The 18,295-nt window shown below is 33.8% G+C and overlaps 1 protein-coding gene across 1 annotated transcript in view; it reads left to right on the top strand.

Moving 5' to 3' along the window:
* The window catches only part of CDH12 (cadherin 12), a 597,774-nt gene that overhangs the window by 530,141 nt on the left and 49,338 nt on the right, over window positions 1–18,295 (top strand). The window contains exon 7 of the mRNA XM_074199467.1: window positions 2,915–3,168. Coding sequence (XP_074055568.1) covers window positions 2,915–3,168 — 254 coding nt within the window. The remainder of the gene's footprint in view (window positions 1–2,914; window positions 3,169–18,295) is intronic.

Below are 18,295 nucleotides of genomic sequence, written 5' to 3'. Positions count from 1 at the left end.
GGAAACTGAAGTATATGGGATTCAATGACTTGCCCAGACTCATACGACTAGTAAGTGTATGATGCTGGATTTGAATCCAGGAACATGAAACTTCCTCAATCCAGACAGTGCTCTCTTCATTGCAACAGGAAGATGAGGCAAAGACTTCAACCCCCACCCTAACTTCCAAGCAATTCTATTTCAGGCACTTGGACCAAACTTCTCTGCAACCAGGGTAACTTCTATTGAAATTTTTATTTCTTCATTGACTTGCTGTTTTATCTAAGCCCCTTAGGGCATGAGTGATTCTTTTTCATAAGCCTTAGACATTCCTATGTGGCTCACATTCTTTGATTCAGATTTTACTTAGTATACTCACTGAATTGATATAGTACTGACATTACAGAATTGTTCAGACACCCAGTTTAATCCCTATGATTGATTTTGTAAATGAAATAGCGATTCTCATGTGTTAAAGGCTTTAGGATGTAGAGACCTTGTTACAACATTCATTAGAGTAAGAGGGGTGTGGAACACCATTCTGGCAGAATAATTTACTAAACCTTCACTTCTTTCTACCTACAGAATAGTTTTTTATTCTTTTCTCACCAGTTGCATAGCTTTTTCAGGATCTCTTACCTGGACACTTACAACTTCTTAATCGATCTTCCTACTTTCAGTCTCTTTCTTCATCAATTTATCTTCCACATAACTGACAAATTGATAATTCTAAAACATGACTGTGACTTTATTACTCCCAATTACTTCTCAGATCAATTATGAGCTACTATGTTTGTCATTTAGAGACCCTCGATAACCTGACTCCTTCCTTTCCCAGTCTAATCTCATATTACTTCATTCCTTCTTTATCATGGTCAGCTATCTACTAGCACTTCCATCTTTTGCTCCTCCATCTTTGTACAGGCTTAGTATACTACTGAAGAACCACTCTCACTAGAGGTCCTTCTTGATTTCCATCATCTTCTCCCAGTTGTTCGTGTTCTCCACTACTTGATATATTATTTATAGTTATTTTCCACATAGATATTATATTCCCCCCAACCCAGACACTTATATGTGCAGGAATATAAGTTTGCTGAAGGCAGAGATTGTTTGAGTTCTGCCAATTTATTCCCAGAACTTTTGTATAGAGATTTAGACAATGTAGGAGCTTAAGAAATATTATGTTAAATTGAATATAGAGATTAGGATTTGTGAGTTACACCTGTACAGTCAGAGCCAAGGAATAAACCATATGGGAGTTGAGCATTGAGTTTTCTGTTCTTCTTTTATAAAAAAAAAATAAGTAGAATTAGGAGTTAGTAGAATCTTTCCAGAGCGACTCTGAAAAGAAAGAAATGGTGCAAAATTAAGATGAAAGGAGACTAGAATGGGGAGAAAAGAAGTAAAATAAAATGCATGTGTGACTGAGAAAGAACAGTGGTGTCAAAGAAAACAGAGGAACTTTCAAAAGCAGCAATTCAGAGAGGAGAAAAAATACATTCCCTCTTCTTTGAAATAATGGGAGACTATGAGTGTGCATTGAATCTGCAAAGTATCATCAAAGTCTTAGTTTCATTAAAACTTGAAACTGTACCAGTCTTTACTATTAAGCTCAATTTATATATTGATAAGGTTTGTTAAACTGCTTTATTTTCTTTCTAAAAATCTTCATTATAAGCATGAGATGTTCATTAGTTAGGGAGATAAGAATAAATAGATTCTGAATTGAAAGTGAATAAAAGCAAAAGAAAAATGTGTTTTATACATTTATACACACATATATAGTAGAATTCATATTATACACAATATAATATAATTATATTGAAATTACTGATATATTAATATTTATGTATTATCTATACACAACAGTAACTATAATTATAAGAATTTTAAAAATCACATTAATCTGGCCCAAATAAGGTCTCCCTATGATAAATTAGAATAACATAAACTTATTTTCTCTTATTATGAATAGTTATATAAGGTCCTCTAATATTAAGATTGTTATACAGCAGTTAGTGAAAATGATATTGTTTAATTTGTTCTCAGAAATGTGTGTTTCAAAATGAGAAGTGAAGGCCATTTTATTTTTTCAGTCTGTGCGAGAGAAGATGAACTGTCATGTTGACACAGAAGTTTACATATAAGCCACCCAAATAGCAATTATTTTAGAAGCCTCAATCAACTGGCTGTATAACAATGGCTTTTTAAAAAAATGATTAGAAGAGCCTTCATACTTTTCTAATTTGTTTCCTAAACAATTTTAGACCTCTCATTTAGCCAGAAGAGTATCTTAGTAAATTAATTTATATATATATATATATATATATATATATATATAATATGCATATATATTATATGTGTATATATATAGTATAACTAGATAAATACCTACCCACAGTAGTATGATTAATAACACATTTTCATAGCTAGGTGCTCTTTCTACAGAAACACTATTGAGAATCAATGAATTTGAGCATTAATGTATTTATGCGTAATATTTTACAATGTTATCTATCCCTCTACTCTTACTTTAAATTATCAAGTTATATGGTCCGTCATGAATTTACAAAAGGAAATATCTGTATTTGTTCATTGTCATTCTCTGCCACTAGATGTCAGTGTTCACTAAGTAATGATTCTTCAATCTAAGACTTTCTCAACTAGCAACTTTTAAAGTGTGCCTAGTATGCCTGAGATTCATATGGGTAATATCACCTTATATTCCTAATCATTTTTACATGTTATATTAGCTCTTACATAAATATGTATTTTTCTTCTTAACTTTTTCTCCCTCTAATTATCAAATAGTAAATTAAACAAAGCAAACTCTAGCATTGAAATCAAGAGATTAATCCTATAAATTATAGGAATATTTTAAAGATTTTCCATATTTTATGCTTCCCCTATTTTTGATGTTTTCTTATTTCAGCCATTAGATTTTGAAACAAAAAAGGCATACACTTTCAAAGTAGAGGCTTCCAACCTTCATCTTGACCACCGATTCCACTCGGTGGGGCCTTTCAAGGATACAGCAACTGTGAAGATTAGTGTATTGGATGTGGATGAGCCTCCAGTGTTTAGCAAATCCTTCTACACCATGGAGGTTTATGAAGACACTCCAGTTGGGACCATAATTGGAGCTGTCACTGCACAAGATCTTGATGTTGGCAGCAGTTCTATTAGGTAAGAATTTCTACTTTCTGTACTGTAGTCTAATATCATATTTGTTAATGATTCTGCTTTAAAGGGAAAGCACTTTTCTGTATGGATGCATGTTAAATATCTATGCTAATCTTTGGAATCATCAATAATCTCCTTGTTTCCTCCCATTACTTAAGAGATATTTTGAAGAAACAAGCAGATATGCTTACTCTTGTGCAATTAGTCACTATGGCAACCAAATCTGCCAGGTTGCTTGGGATGGGGAGAAAAAAACAGCCAGTCTTTTTTAGTGTTAAATTCTATCAAGCTGTGACCAGATTGATGATCATGCCTCAGGGAGATAGTCATTAGCATCAGAAGGGGGTAGATCTGTCAGCAAATACAAAAACACACCTGAAATTCATGTATATATTTATACAATAAGACCATAACTCCCCCATTATAGAAACCCAGTTATCACCTAGACTTCCCACTTGTCTCAGATACTGTCTGTGTGGTTTCATTCTTGCTTTAAAGATTCTCCTTAATATTTATTTATACTAAATTTCCTATTTGGAGAGCTCAAAGAGGAAAGGCATATGTGTGATTTGTCTTTTAACACACTCTAAAAGATACATTTGTACCTGGAAGAAGTCAAGAAGACTTGTACCATTGTAATAAACCCTAGTTCATTCATTGGTACAGAGTTTATCTCTGACCATTCAATCTGTTCAGACTGTGTACAGAGCAGAAGGGTAGGGGGTAAGAATTTGTCTTTCTCCCTCATTTCCCTTCATTCCTTTCCCATCTCCAAGCTACCCAAATCGAATGGAGAATAGGGCTTGAAAAGTAGCATGGATGCTCACTTTGCTTGGATAAGCTGGAAGGTACATATTTTAATCCTTCTGAAGAAATGGAAGACTTCCAGGCTTTAATATTCATCACTCTGTCCTTACATTCTCTGTCCCTTCCCATCTACTTGTCTATATGTACTTCACTCCAACGAAGACACTGTATCCAATCTACTGGTACAACCTAATGAACCCTAGACCTTGCCATTTGGTTATCATTACCCCATAGAATTTCTAGATCTTTCCATCTGCTCTGAAATTGAACTTGAATTTATGATTTCTTCTCAGCAGTTAGAGTGTATGCTTCTTATAAATGGGTACTCACATACACAGACAAAGACAAATATAAATACACATATATTTGAATACACACACACATATACTAATACATACCTTTATATTTAATTGTGTGTCCATTGTTTAGGATGTTTGGCCCATGATGAGCATTTAATGAATGCTTTTTCATCCATTCATCACAAAAACAGCTTATAAAAGTATAAACAGAGTTCTCATAAGATTTCAAGTCCAAGTAGGGAAAAGAGGAAGGTTAAAAAAATAGACTTTGAGTCTAGGGGGAGAGAAAAGGTAAAAATAAATTCAAAAAAGAAAAGAAATGGCTAGAGTCATAGATTTGTTGCCAGACATAAAGAAGACATGTATTTTATTCACCTACCACAAGCTCATCTTTTTATATCATTGAGACTCAGAGGTAGCTAGCATCTGACAGGCATCAAAAGGCTTATGTGAAATGAATTGACAGCTATACCCTGCTTTCTAATGGGCAGGTGCCAGCATAACTAAAACCGCAGATCCAGATGGAAATAATTGACACCCATGAGGGAAATTTCAAAAGGCAGAGCAGATTTTGAAGCAACATGAATCCTAACCTTTCTGTCCTAAGCATAAACAGTAATCTTGAAACAACACAGTGGGACTAACATAGGTCATGTACTTTTCTTTCTCTATAGAGAGATTTTTCAGGCACAAGAACTCATAACAAAATTCCTTTCCATAAAGTGAGCCATTTTTTTTAAAGAATTTGATTTAAAAATATTTATTAGAATGTATTTTTTCCTCTCCTTTATTTCCCTCTTAAATAAGGATTGGGTTAATGATAGAAAAGTTATAAACCTGAATAAGGTTTACTTGCTTTACATTGCTCCTGAGTGGTTACTGGGAACAAATCAACATACCTTGAAACATATACATCAATTTTTTTCTTCTCAGTTTCTGTAGTTTTCTCTGTCTCTTCAAGCTTTTCACAACCATTCTTTCATCTTCTTTCCTTTCTTTTCTGTTTCCCTTTCTTCTTTTTTATTGGCTATGTCACAGATTATTCAGATATATTCAATGTTTTGCTTAGCTTCACTGGTAGAACTTAGTTTTTAAGAGGTTTCTAACTACTATTAGCCTTTCAATTTTTAAACTTATGATAATAACAGCAAATTTTAACTATGAAAATGAAGGGGTTTTAATTGATAATTCTGATATTTTTGTTTTTTTATTCCCAATCATATATAAATAATGTTGCAATTATCTGGTGCAAATTTGGTCCAATACTATTTCATTCTGGAAGGCTTAGGAGCAATCTAATTCCAGCTGTTATTAACCCTGTGTGATTTTTGCTCCATGTTCAAGCTCAGTTTCTGTTCTTTGCTATATCTTTTTTTTTGTTTCACCCTTCCAAATGGAAACTTAAAAGGAGGAAAGAGGACATCGTGATCTTCTACCATTTCCCATTTAAATATAAGCAAGTATCTTTCCTTTATTTATGCTGCATTGCTATTCTCAGGAATAATATTTTTAAAGTTCTTAGTGCAGTGTCATTTAGACATATTCTCACATTTATCTATCATTAAGTGAAAATTTTATTTTTAGAAATTTTCACTATCACAATAAATCCTGAAATACATTTTTATTATGTATTCTACAATATTTAGAGAGACATTAGAGATCATCTAATTCAACTCAAGTTTATGTTGATGAGGATGCTGAAGCATAGGGAAAGAAAATAAATGACTTGCTTGAATAATATCACAGGAATAGTCTTTTCAGTGCAAAACCTCTGACTCCAGTGTCTTTGACACAGCGGTATCACATGGCCTCCATACAATACCATGTGAAATGGATAATTTAACCTTGGAGGCAGAATGAGGATATAAGAGGCCATCTAGTTCAACAGATCTGATCAAAGATTATCATATTTCCCCATGTATGAGATGCACCCCTTTTCAAAAAATGTATACAGAAGTAGATTTTTTACTTGCTTTTCCCATTTTTTTTGTGCTTATTATCTTTGTGGTCATTGTTCACACTTGTTACCAGTATATTAGGTTAGGTTTTTGCCATGTTCTTTCCATAAATGACTCAGAAAATATTTTTGTTCAGTGGTTACTTCAAGTTCAAAGTGATCCAGTTTGCAAAAGTGAATGGAAACCATGTTGCTGGATGTCAGTTTGGTCCTCCTCCAACTGAGAAAACAATCGGAGACTGGCTACAGGAAGAAGAAACCTTACTGAAAAGGCCAAGGCAGAAGAAGTCCATGAGAGGCAAGACAGTCAAATGGCCTGAGTTAGAGAGGAAATTGAAGAGATGGATTGAAGAGCAAAGGGCAGGTGGAATTCCTGTGTCCACAAAGATGGTTCAGCAGGAGGCCAGAAGAATTGTGATGAAAAAGTAGTTAATGATTTCAAAGGAGCATACAACTGGTGCTTCAGGTTCATGAAATGGAATGGACTAGTCTGCATCCACACACCAGACTTGCCCAAAAGATGCAAAATGTCCTTGAATTTCATGACAATAAAACTTGAATTCAAAAATTTATGTGATACATTTTGTTTTCAAATTTTGGGCCCCAAAATTTAGGTGCATCTTTTACATGGGAGTGTCTTATATATGGAGAAATATGATATATTTCTATAGGAACATCTCTACCTCCTTAACTAGAATAATCACAATACCTAATTTCTATAGAGCTTTAGGGTTTTCCAAGTGATTTATATACTTTAATCCATTTGATACCCGCAATAAACCTGTCAGGTGCTATAATTATTTTTATGATTCCCATTTTATAGATGAGAAAACTGAGATAGTGAAATTAAGCGATTTGTCTGGGATCACACACATGGAAGGAATCTGAACTTAAATTTTCTGACTCTGTATCTCATAATCTCTCCACTGTGCCACTCAATTACTGTATTAGACATTTAATTTCATTTCTAGATAATTGTAATTATTGGAATTTTTTTCCTTTTTCTTTTGTTGGGGAAGGGGATATTAAACTAAAATCTGCCCTTGCAACTTTTATCCATTTTTTTCTAGTTCTATTCTGTCACTGAACAAAATAAGTCTAGTAGTCTTAGAAACACATTATTCCTATCCCTTGTTCTTTTATTCTCTAGGCTAAGCACCCTCAGTTTCTACAATTAATACTCATCTGATATTGACTCAGTGATATCCATATTTGGTTTTGCCTTCCTCTGTTTTCTCTCTAACTCATCATTTTCCTAAATTGTTGCCCATAATTGAATACAATATTCTATCTTTGACCAAAATGGAGTACAGATGCTCTATTACCTCCTTATTCCAGGCTTCACTGTGTGGACATGTAGCAGTCCCCAAAATGACTTTCTACAACTAAGTCTGTCCCTACTCTTTCTTTGATCTCTTGGCCTTCATTTTCCCTCAGAGGACCTGGAGCTTGTACTTTACAAGTCATGCTGAAGTTGTCTGATATCACCTCTCCTGACTCCTTGCAGTTGGTCTAGTAAAGAGAAGTCAGAACCACCTGCCAAGCCTTCTCCTGCAAGTTGCCTCCGTCTGGGTGACTGTCCTCCTGACTTTAAGCCATCATCACTCCTGCCCTCCTCCTCCTTCCTTTTTTCTTTCTCAATTTCTTAATTATCAAGCTTCAACCTTCCTTGTTGTCTAACTTCTATCTCCCTTGACATCATAATGATCTTGGTTTCCTCTTTAATAAATTGGAGAAGGGGGGGGGGAATTAAAGAAAGGACAAATAGCAAAGATATAATCTTGAGTATTTAACAAGCTTGAGGAGTTAACAATAAATGCTCAAAAATAACACTTATTGCAAGTTAAATGTTATGGGAAAGTGTGCTTGGTATTCCAACTTTCCTTTTCCTGACAACCTTAAGAGTGAATGTTTCTTTAAGTTTTTTGATCTGTTGTGAGATATAGGTAGGAGGCAGCTAGGTGACTCACTGGATACTGTCTGGAGTCAAGAAGACCTGAGTTCAAATCTTAGACATTTATTAGCTATGTGACCCTGAACAAGTCACTTGATTTTTGTTTTTCTTAAACCAATGGAAAAGGAAATGTGAGTTTTCTTTGCAAAGAAAACTCCATGGACAGTTTTGGTCCACGGGGTTTCAAAGAGTTGGACAAGACTCAATGATTGAAAAGGTGTGTGATACTTTTTTTTTTAGATTTTTCAAGTAAATGGGGTTAGGTGACATGCCCAAGGCCATATGGCTAGGTAATTATTAAGTGTCTGAGGTTAGATTTGAACTCAGGTACTCCTGACTACAAGGCCAGTGCTCTATCCACTGCACCACTTAGCTGCCCCTTGTGATACTTTTTTTAAAACAAATAAAAAAAAAAACTTGTGAAGTAGGTAAATACAATTATTCCCATTTTATATAAGATTAAACCAATGCTCAGAGAGGTTAAATGATTGTCCCATAAATACTACATATTGGAGTGAAGATTCAGCACTTAACACATCTTTTCTCCAAGCCTTAGACTCTTTTCATTTTAGAATTCTTTTTCCTTTTTTTTCCTCTCAATAGGAAAAACTGATTATACCTGATTATTGACCTCTACAGCACACTTTAAGGCAATTAGGAATAAAGGTACACTAGTGAAGATTGTTTCAGTTGAAAAATAAAGACTTGGGTCAGAGAGAGAACTCTTTAGGGAAATCTACTAAATGCTTGAACTCTTCCAGATAAAGTTAGATTTTACCCCTTAGCCTTTCCCCAATTATTAGGCATGACCCTTGTTTCCAGGCATTTTTTTTATTATGACTAAAACAATGAAGAGTTGCTCTAAAAATGTGTCAACATATAGATCTTTATCCTTTCTTTTACATCTTTGTCAAAAAGACTCAGTGGTGGCATCATTGGATGGAAGATACATATGATTTAGTGACTTGGGGACATAAATCTAAACTGTTTTCCAGACCATCTTCTTTTTTTTCACCCTGATTGTTCTTAAAAACACCACTATCTACTCTGTTTTTTTTTATTATTCTCAGTTTGTAATATGTTATGTCCTACTTGCAACCACCAGACTCCTCTGCAGTTCTCCTGTATCTGATAGTATCTGATAGTCTTTTTTCAATTCTTTATTATCTAGAGAATTCTGTAATTCATATCCATCCAAAAATAACAGAATACTTGTATTGTTATGAGAGAATTTCAGGGAGAATTCTGTCATTTTCCTTTTTTGACATCTTTCCCAATCTGAGAGTTGTGAAATAGAACCTCAAAGTTGATATATTTTCATATCCCTAATAAAATTTATTTGGAATCATCAATTCCAATCAAATTTTGGTGGTATTTGGAATATTTGGAATTTTTTTGCATGACTCTTGATATCTTGGATTTCTTCCTTTGAGAACTACTTGCTTTTATCTTTTGAATATTGATTTATTATAAAAAGGATATCAATTATTTAAATCATTACTCTAACTCATATATATTTATATTTATGTTATATATGCACTTGCATATGTATATATTATATATTAACACACATATGCACATGTGTCACCTTTGTTTTTATTCTGTATCAAAGAAGCTTGCTGCAAAGTTTTTCCTACTTAGTGTATGTACCCATGTATAAGATACATATGAATTTAGCAGCCTGAAATTTGAAAAAAGAAGCATTACATAAAGATATTGAACTCAAGTTTTATTCATCATGAAATTCAAGAATGTTGTGCTTGAAGCTTTTGAGAATCTTTTGGGCAAGTCTGGTGCTTGGATGCATACTTAGATCATTCCATTTCATGAACCAGAAGCTTCAATTGTGTCTTCCTTTGAAATCAGTCACTTCTTTTTTATCAACAATTCTTCTTGCCTCCTGCTGAACCATCTTTGTGGACTGAGGAATCCCAGTTGTCCTTTGCTCTTCAATCCATGTCTTCAACTCCCTCTCTAAACCAGGCCATTTGACAGACTTGTCCTTCATGGCCTTCTTCTGCCTTGGTGTATTCAGCAGGGTTTCTTTTTCCTGTAGTCAGTCTCAGATAATTTGGAGGATGATCAAACTTATATTCATCAGCATTATTTCCATTCATTTTTTAAAAAAATTATTTATTTAAAGCAATGGGGTTAAGTGACTTGCCCAAGGTCACACAGCTACACAGTTATTAAGTGGAATTCCATTCACTTTTGCAAACTGGATCACTTTGAATTTGAATTCAGCACTGTAAGAAAATCTTTTCTGAGTCATTTCTGTTCAGACTGTGGCAAAACCTAACCTAATATACACAAATGTGAACAATGAGCACAAAAATAACATCAATAAAAATTTGGGAAATGCAAGTAAAAAATCTATAACCAAGTATAAGACTCTCCCAGTTTTTAGACCTCAAATTTTTCAAAAAGGGTGCATCTCATACATGGGGAAATATAGTAATTCTTTCTATTCTAATTTCAACTTCAATCATTTTGTGCCAGTAAACTTAAAAAAACCCTTTATATTTTTAGCTTATTTTACCAAATTATTTTATTAAAATATTTATTTTATTAAAAATATTGAAAAAGATGATTATGAAAAAATAGTTGAATGATATTTTTATGTTGTCCTTATCATTTTAATATCTTTTGGCTAATTGATACATAAAATTCAGGATTATAATGTTCAACTAAGTAATAAAGCACTTTAACATTATTGCCCCTTTTTTGAATAATGAGCTGTCTAAATAAGAACCACCTATTTAATCAAGAAAATTCATTAATAGAAATTTTCTTGTTAATTAGTAGTCATTATTATGGTCAAGTTTCACTTGAATTTTTTGAAGTTCAGGGATGTTACACCTCATTTTATAGCATTAAAGTTGTACTTGAACTTTAGTAAATCACATACATAAATCATCCATTTTCTAGAAGTTGGTGTATATGTTCTCCTTGAAAACATGTAGTAATAAATCAAGCTACTGCTTAATGTCCTCATGCTACCTGATAACCTAGTTTGGCTTTCCAAATAAACAAAACTGTGCAATTAGAAAGAAGAAAAAGAAAAGTTATCTTGGGGAAAATCACTTATTCTCTCTGTACCTCCAATTCCTCATCTCTCAAATGATGGGTTCATACAGAATGAATACTGAGACTCCTTCCAGTCCTAAGAGTCTGTGATGAAGAATCAAGTGTTTTATATTCTTTGCTCTAGTTCCTCAAATAGAAACAGCAGTGAAATACAGAATTAGAGAGAAGCCAGGTTAATGAAAAGGCTGCTATGAATATTGTAGAAAAGTAAAAATGGAGGCTAGAATGGTCTATATCTCTGTTTCTTTCTATTGATAAGTATGCTATAATAGTAACCTCTTAAACTAGGAGAGATGTGGGAAGAGGAATGATGAAAGTAATAATTTATTCTTGACTCAAGTTGCTGCTGTGTCAGAAGTCACATGAGGGTTTATTGAATTAGTTTAACAATTTTTTATAAGGGTTTATATGTTGTCACTTCCTTTGATACTGAAATCCAGTACACTTCACTGGCATTGACAATGCTTAAATTATTTTTCTCCTCAGTGCCTTTCTTTAGAGCTATTAATAAAATCCAGGGCAAGATGTGTGAGGTAAGATAATTTTATTTTGTCTTTAACCTACACATCTATTCCCATTGTGAATACAGTAATGTGGGATTCTGAATATAGAGGATCGGATTTCAAATCACATTGTTTCTACTTACTATGAGAGTGTGCTTGAGTAAAGTTTCCTTTCAGACATTCATTTTCATTTTCTATAAAATGAGGAAGTTGGTCTGGTCACCTCCTAAAGTTCCTGCTAACTCAATCTGTGAGCCTCTGAGTATCACTTATTTTTGTCACTAGTTACACAGGGTTTCTTTCTGTAGTACCTTACTTAGTAGTTCAATACAATCCACAGAGAATCATCAAACATTGGGAGCCCAAACTTATCAGATTCCATGATCAATGACTGCATGGATCATATCTACAGAATACCATTTGACTAAAACTGTAACAAATAGAATAGATGTGGTCAACCAGCAGCTAACCATAGAAAAGAGTCTCATGGATTGGATGCAAATTCTAATAGCAAGAAGAACAGAAGTTAGAAGTTCCATTTTTTCACAAGGTGAAGTTAAAGGAGGTAAAGTGAAATTTTTTAAAATAAGTTTTATTTATTTAAGGCAATGGGATTAAATGACTTACCCAAGGTCACATAGATAGGTAATTGTAAAGTGCCTGAGGCCCCATTTGAACTCAAGTCTGCCTGACTTCAGGGCTAGTACTCTATCCACTGTGCCACCTAGCCACCCCCCAGAATTGTTCTTAACCATTGCATCTATGGTTTACCCAAGCCCTTTTTGTGAAGGAATTTCCCACACCATCAAAAAGTAAAGGAAATGATCTCTGAACTATTTCTTTCAAGATGATGTAATTTGCCCTCTAACAATGCAAGAATGTTGAATATAAGGCAACTCTGCTAGGGAATGAATAAGTATAGACAGGAGAGAATCAGACAGAACTATGTCCCACAGTAGTCCACTCTCGTCAGGTGAATCTTATTGGCATCTGGATTCAAGAAACCACAAGACAAGAAAGTCCTTTCCTTTTTCCAACGTAACATATATGTCTGACATGGGCATTCAGATTCATAATGATGCAACAGTTTATTTGAAGGGGGAAAACTTTATCTTTAGGTGAGAGAATTTCATTTTCCTAATTAAGGATAAGTTGAGAGCCACTTGGGTTAGTAACTATCTGTCTTGCCCTTACTGAGAGGAATCATAAAGTTCTGTTGTACCAAACACAGCATAGTTATCACTACTTAAATGTCCAAAGTGAAACTGAACCCAAACTTTGATATTCTTTTAATAGCTCCAATCTGGTTGTTTAGCATATATCTCTGATGAGTGAAAATATATCTTATAAACACCATATGTAGTGGGAAACAACAACAGAATTTGTCCATTACCCTTTCATGTCTTGTTTATTTATATTATTTTTAATTTCTCCCCTAGCTACATGGAAAAGCAAGTTTCAACATTTACTTTCAAAATCTTGAGTTCCAAATTTTATCCCTTCCTCCCACCCCACTCACCCCATTGAGAAAGCTAGTTGCTTTGTGTAGGTTAACAAAGTGTAGCCATGAAAACATTACTACAATAGTCATGCTGTGAAAGTAAACATAATTCCTTCCCTTAAGAAAGAGCAACCTCAAAAATAAAGTGAGGGAAAAAAGTGTGCTTCAGTTGGTATCCAGACACCATCAGCTCTGTCTTTGGGATGGATAGCATTCTTTATCATAAGTCCATCAGAGAAATTTTTGTCATTAATTTTGAACTCAAACAGGGAAGCCTTTGATGATCAAGTCCTTTCCAGTCCTAGCTTTGTAAACCCAGATTACTTGACCATATTCATGACCATTGCCCTTGATATCTATCTATCTATCTATCTATCTATCTATCTATCTATCTATTCTTATTTTTGTACAAATGATGGAGGAATGTCTTCTCTGCCTCATCCCTCAAGGTTCTTTAACATGCCAGGAATTCAACATGGAAGTACTTGCCAGACCCCAGTCCCTAGGGTATCTTCTTTTACCTAATCAGTGATTGTTAAAGTCTAGTTGGGTAAAGAGCTTTAATAATAGATAGAACTATCAGATGAACAACTACAATGGCATTCCCTAAGAAGTAAGTATGGTGTAAAGTTACTGGACCAGCAGGAGATAGGGTTCCAGGATGAAACCTGGAATGTTCTCTGGCATGTTCGCTATCTGTTTGTCAATAACACAATACCACAAGAATAGAGGTAAGCATTATTCCTTCCTTCCTTCCTTCCTTCCTTCCTTCCTTCCTTCCTTCCTTCTTTCCTTTCTTCCTTTCTGTGAGGATAAATTATTTGACTACATTAGTAAGTGACTGAGGTTGGATATGAACTCAGGTCTTCCTGATCCAAGAGTAGTACTTTATGTACTGGGCCATATAGATGCCCCAAGTAAACATTTTTGCCAATGTACAGTTTGAATTTAGCAATATAAGCCTTCTGTATTCTATTCATCTTGCTAGAGGGACCATTTTGCATCAAACAATGAATAGGTAATTCTGGACCTTATGTCATTTCTTTAGTAATAACTAGGACACTGCAAGAAACAAATGTTTTCAAAATTAGAACATTGAGTGACTTCTAGAGCAAGCTTGGACATCAAGACATTTAAGAGATTTATTCTGGTAATCCTTTGGTGCCTGCCAAAGGGATCTACCCAGGCTTGTCTTAAAAGAAAGAGACATCTAGAAACATTGACTTTATAAGATCCTAAGGACTCAAGGGGAGATAATATTGGACATTCTATTGTTCATCTTCCAAGATTGTAACCTGTTTGGGGTTCAACTTGGCTGATGCTGACTTTTTTTAATACAGCCAACAGGATATCTAGGTGCAGAATATGGGTTTTCTAAAATGTAAAGAGTCTATTAAATGTCTGAGTTTCCTTCTTAAATCATGAGGAAACAAGTGTCAGAAGCTTGTTCTAAACTGTGCCTGGAAACCCTACTTTTCCTAACTGCTGTAGAAAAACAAAACAAAATAATACTTTCCTAGTTCTAGTTTGATGTTAGGAAAAATTGAGGCTCTTTAAGACACTGGACATGTAACAGATGAAGAGGTTTCCTCTGCCCTAATGGAGTAGGGATGAGCAGGAAAGCTATAGTAGCTTTTAGCTTCTCTGAATGTGACCCTATTTGTTTCTACCTGCAGAGTCAATCTGTCATCAGGGTATAGTGAGTACATGATCTTTGATACCCACCAAGAATAAGAAGCTGTATTTACACGAGTTTGTGACTGTTTATACCTCTAGACCAGGAAGCTGCTGCCAAATAAGGTTTTGTAAATGAAAAAAGATATTTCAGGATCAGAGAAAATACATCAGTAAATACCTGGTCCTAACAAATCAACTATATTATGTGTACGAGGAGGATAAAAGCAAGAAAAAGTAGACTATTTGCATGGAATGATAATAACATGACAAAGAGAAGATATATCTATTTTTTGCACATCTCTTTTCTTTGAATTGTAAAGGACAAAATAAAACTGAACCCTATTTTTGTAGGGAATTTAACCCCAGGATAAATGAAGAGATACAGGTAATAAAGGTGAACTGTGAATTGAAACCATTAGCCCTAAAAGAAAAAAAAGTCAAATTATATGATATTATATTTGTGATAATTGTTCCACTGTCCATTTTCTTTGAAAGATCACAAAGAATAGCAGAGGTGACACAGTAATGAAGAAGGGAAAATGCCCCAATATTAAAAAGACAGCAAGAGTCTATAGATTTTAGACTAGAAATTTTCCTTTTATTCCTGGAAGAAAAAAACATATAAACTGCATTATCAGGATGGTTTTGAACATTTAGGAAAAGGAAACAATGAATCAACATGGTTTCCTTAAGAACACATCATGTCTGAGTAACATCATCTTTTAAAAATAGTATTGTTAGACTTGGAGACAAGGGAAATTCTAGGCTGCCCCTTCTTATTACTTTACACATTGGCTAAACATAGGTTAGTGATTAAAGTCCTGCCACCTTAGAAGTATTTGTGAGAGTTTGCACTCCAGTAATATTGAGTTCAAGAAACCAATCTCCTCCTTGGTGATATCAGAGAGGAATATACTGCTAATATAGCTTTTTTTCATATTAAGTAGGCAGGATAAAATTCTCAAAAAAGACAATTTGTTTTTTCTCAATGATATACACTTTTTGAGTGGCAAAAATATAATTTAATTGAATGGATTTCCTTCTTTCTTATCAGACTATTCTAGGACAACATACATAGGAAAACAAAATTAATGAGCTCACTGCTGAATAATAGAGATCAAAATTATAAAAGTCAGAACAACTTTGTAGGAGGTAGAGTTCTACTGAACAAAGCATCTAAAAAAGCACAAATTAAAGATAGCAGCATATTTAGTTTCATCACATCAAATCCTTTATATGTGCCATTATCAAATTGAGATGTGGAAGGTCATAATTGCATGCTGATGAAAACTATGTTTAATTACCTTTAAAATAAATATATATATATATATATATATATATATATATATATATATATATATATACACTCTATGGGCTCTTAGAAGCTTTTTTGAAAGTATGCAAGGAAAATGGAATTAGTGTATGGGTTGTCAGCAAATTGTGATATTTGAATAAGATGAAATTAGGATGATGTTGCTAAATCAGTGTAATGTTCATATTTTGGGAATAAGCAAAGAAAATTTAAGAGAAATATAGGAAATTTAAAACTTGTTTTAAGATGTCTGAATATATAAACATTCAGAGAAATTGTTCTAGTCTACCTCACTTTGAAACTGTTACATGGAGTATAAGACTCTCAGGAAAGTGATTTTTAAGTCTAGTTACAAATTCAAAAATGTAAAATGTAAGACCATTAGTATTTGTGTAACTAATGATTCCAAGGAAGTTTTCAATGAAGAGTGAAAATGCATGGTTGTGCCTTGTCCAGATTTTGTTAAAAACTCCTGAAAGGATACTCATATTGTTATACAGAAACACACCAACAAACAATCAAGCAAATGCATAAATGCATTAATGCTTACTTTATGGCATATATCCTTCCTTAATATACTGCTCTGTTATTGTTATAGTGAGTATGTGTGTATGAATGTGTGTATTTGTGTGTGTGTATATGTGTGTATGTGTGTGTTTGTGTGCGTGTGTGTGAGAGATGCTTGCTTATGTGTGCACACTTAAATGAAAGAGAACTATACTCCTTTTGCCCCTCCCCCCTTTGTAAATTTTGGATATCTCTCCTCAAACTATCTTGTATTTATTTTTCTGTATAAATGTATCTTTCTTCCCTAAACTTTCCCTTACATAAACATGTACATAAACATGAAAGAGAAATTTAAGCTGTCTTACTTTTTATCTTTGTATCTCAAATATCTTGCATATACTAAGAGATTTATAAATATTTGTTTAATGATTGAATAAACACATTATTATCCATGTCCCATCATCTAATTAATTGTACATATTCCAGAGGTCTCTGATCTATCTTCTGTTTTCTCTCTCTTTACCTTCAAACCATCTTTATACATATGATTCTCTATACATATCTTGCCAAAATCTTTTTGACCAAATCATTTTGACCAAAGTGAACTTGCTGTTCATGAAAATACAATCACTTAACCCTGTTCATCCTCACTGAAAGAAAACACAACACATTTTTGGCCTTGTCCAAACATAAACTTATTCTGAAGAATCCATGAGACAGAGGTGTCAAAATGTTTTAGTCACAGGAAAACCATTTTATACAACTTAATGTGCCTAATTCTCCACTTCCAACAGATGGAATGGAATGAGTAGTTTTCCTCAGGCAGGAATCCAGACATGTATCAGAATAAAGGAAGGTTATTTCATATTGCACAAAGGATAAAATCAAGTTTCTACTAAGCAGCAAAATTTTCAGTTCTAAGCAGCAAAATTTTCAGTTACACATAGACACACTTACAAAAGACACATACAAATACAAATATCACCTTGTACACATCATCTCATTTGATCCTTATATCATACAGACAGAACAAGTTTTATTAATATGAGTATTATTTTTTGGAAGGAACCCACAGGTACAAATCCCTGGGCCTCTGGGAGTTAAATGATCCGCCTAAGATCACACAGACTATTAGTGGTTATCCTGATTCCATGATCTGACCTCTTTGCATTTATGTACAAGAGGCAACCCAGGTGGTACAATAGACAGACTGCTGAGTCTGGAGTCAAGAAAGTATGAGTTTATATTTTGCTTTGGACACATACTAGTTGTGCATGCATAGAAAAGTTATAAAACAACTTTCAGGGTTTTTTGGGGGGGATTAAATGTGATACATGTAAAGCTTTGAGTAGAGTGCTTAGGGCCTAGTAGGTCCTTAATAAATGTTTTTTTCCTTCCTTCCTATTAGCCACAGTCATTATTAACCTTGTTTATAGATGCTGAAATCAAGAAGAGAAATTTGGTCAAAATTACATATGTATACAAGATACAATTATATGCATATTTGTATAAATTCATTCTTCCAT

Source organism: Macrotis lagotis, chromosome X (genome assembly GCF_037893015.1).
Source record: "Macrotis lagotis isolate mMagLag1 chromosome X, bilby.v1.9.chrom.fasta, whole genome shotgun sequence".
In the NCBI taxonomy this organism is placed as follows: Eukaryota; Metazoa; Chordata; class Mammalia; order Peramelemorphia; family Peramelidae; genus Macrotis; species Macrotis lagotis.
Note: the sequence above shows the minus strand (reverse complement) of the source record. Positions and strands in the feature narration are given on the sequence as shown.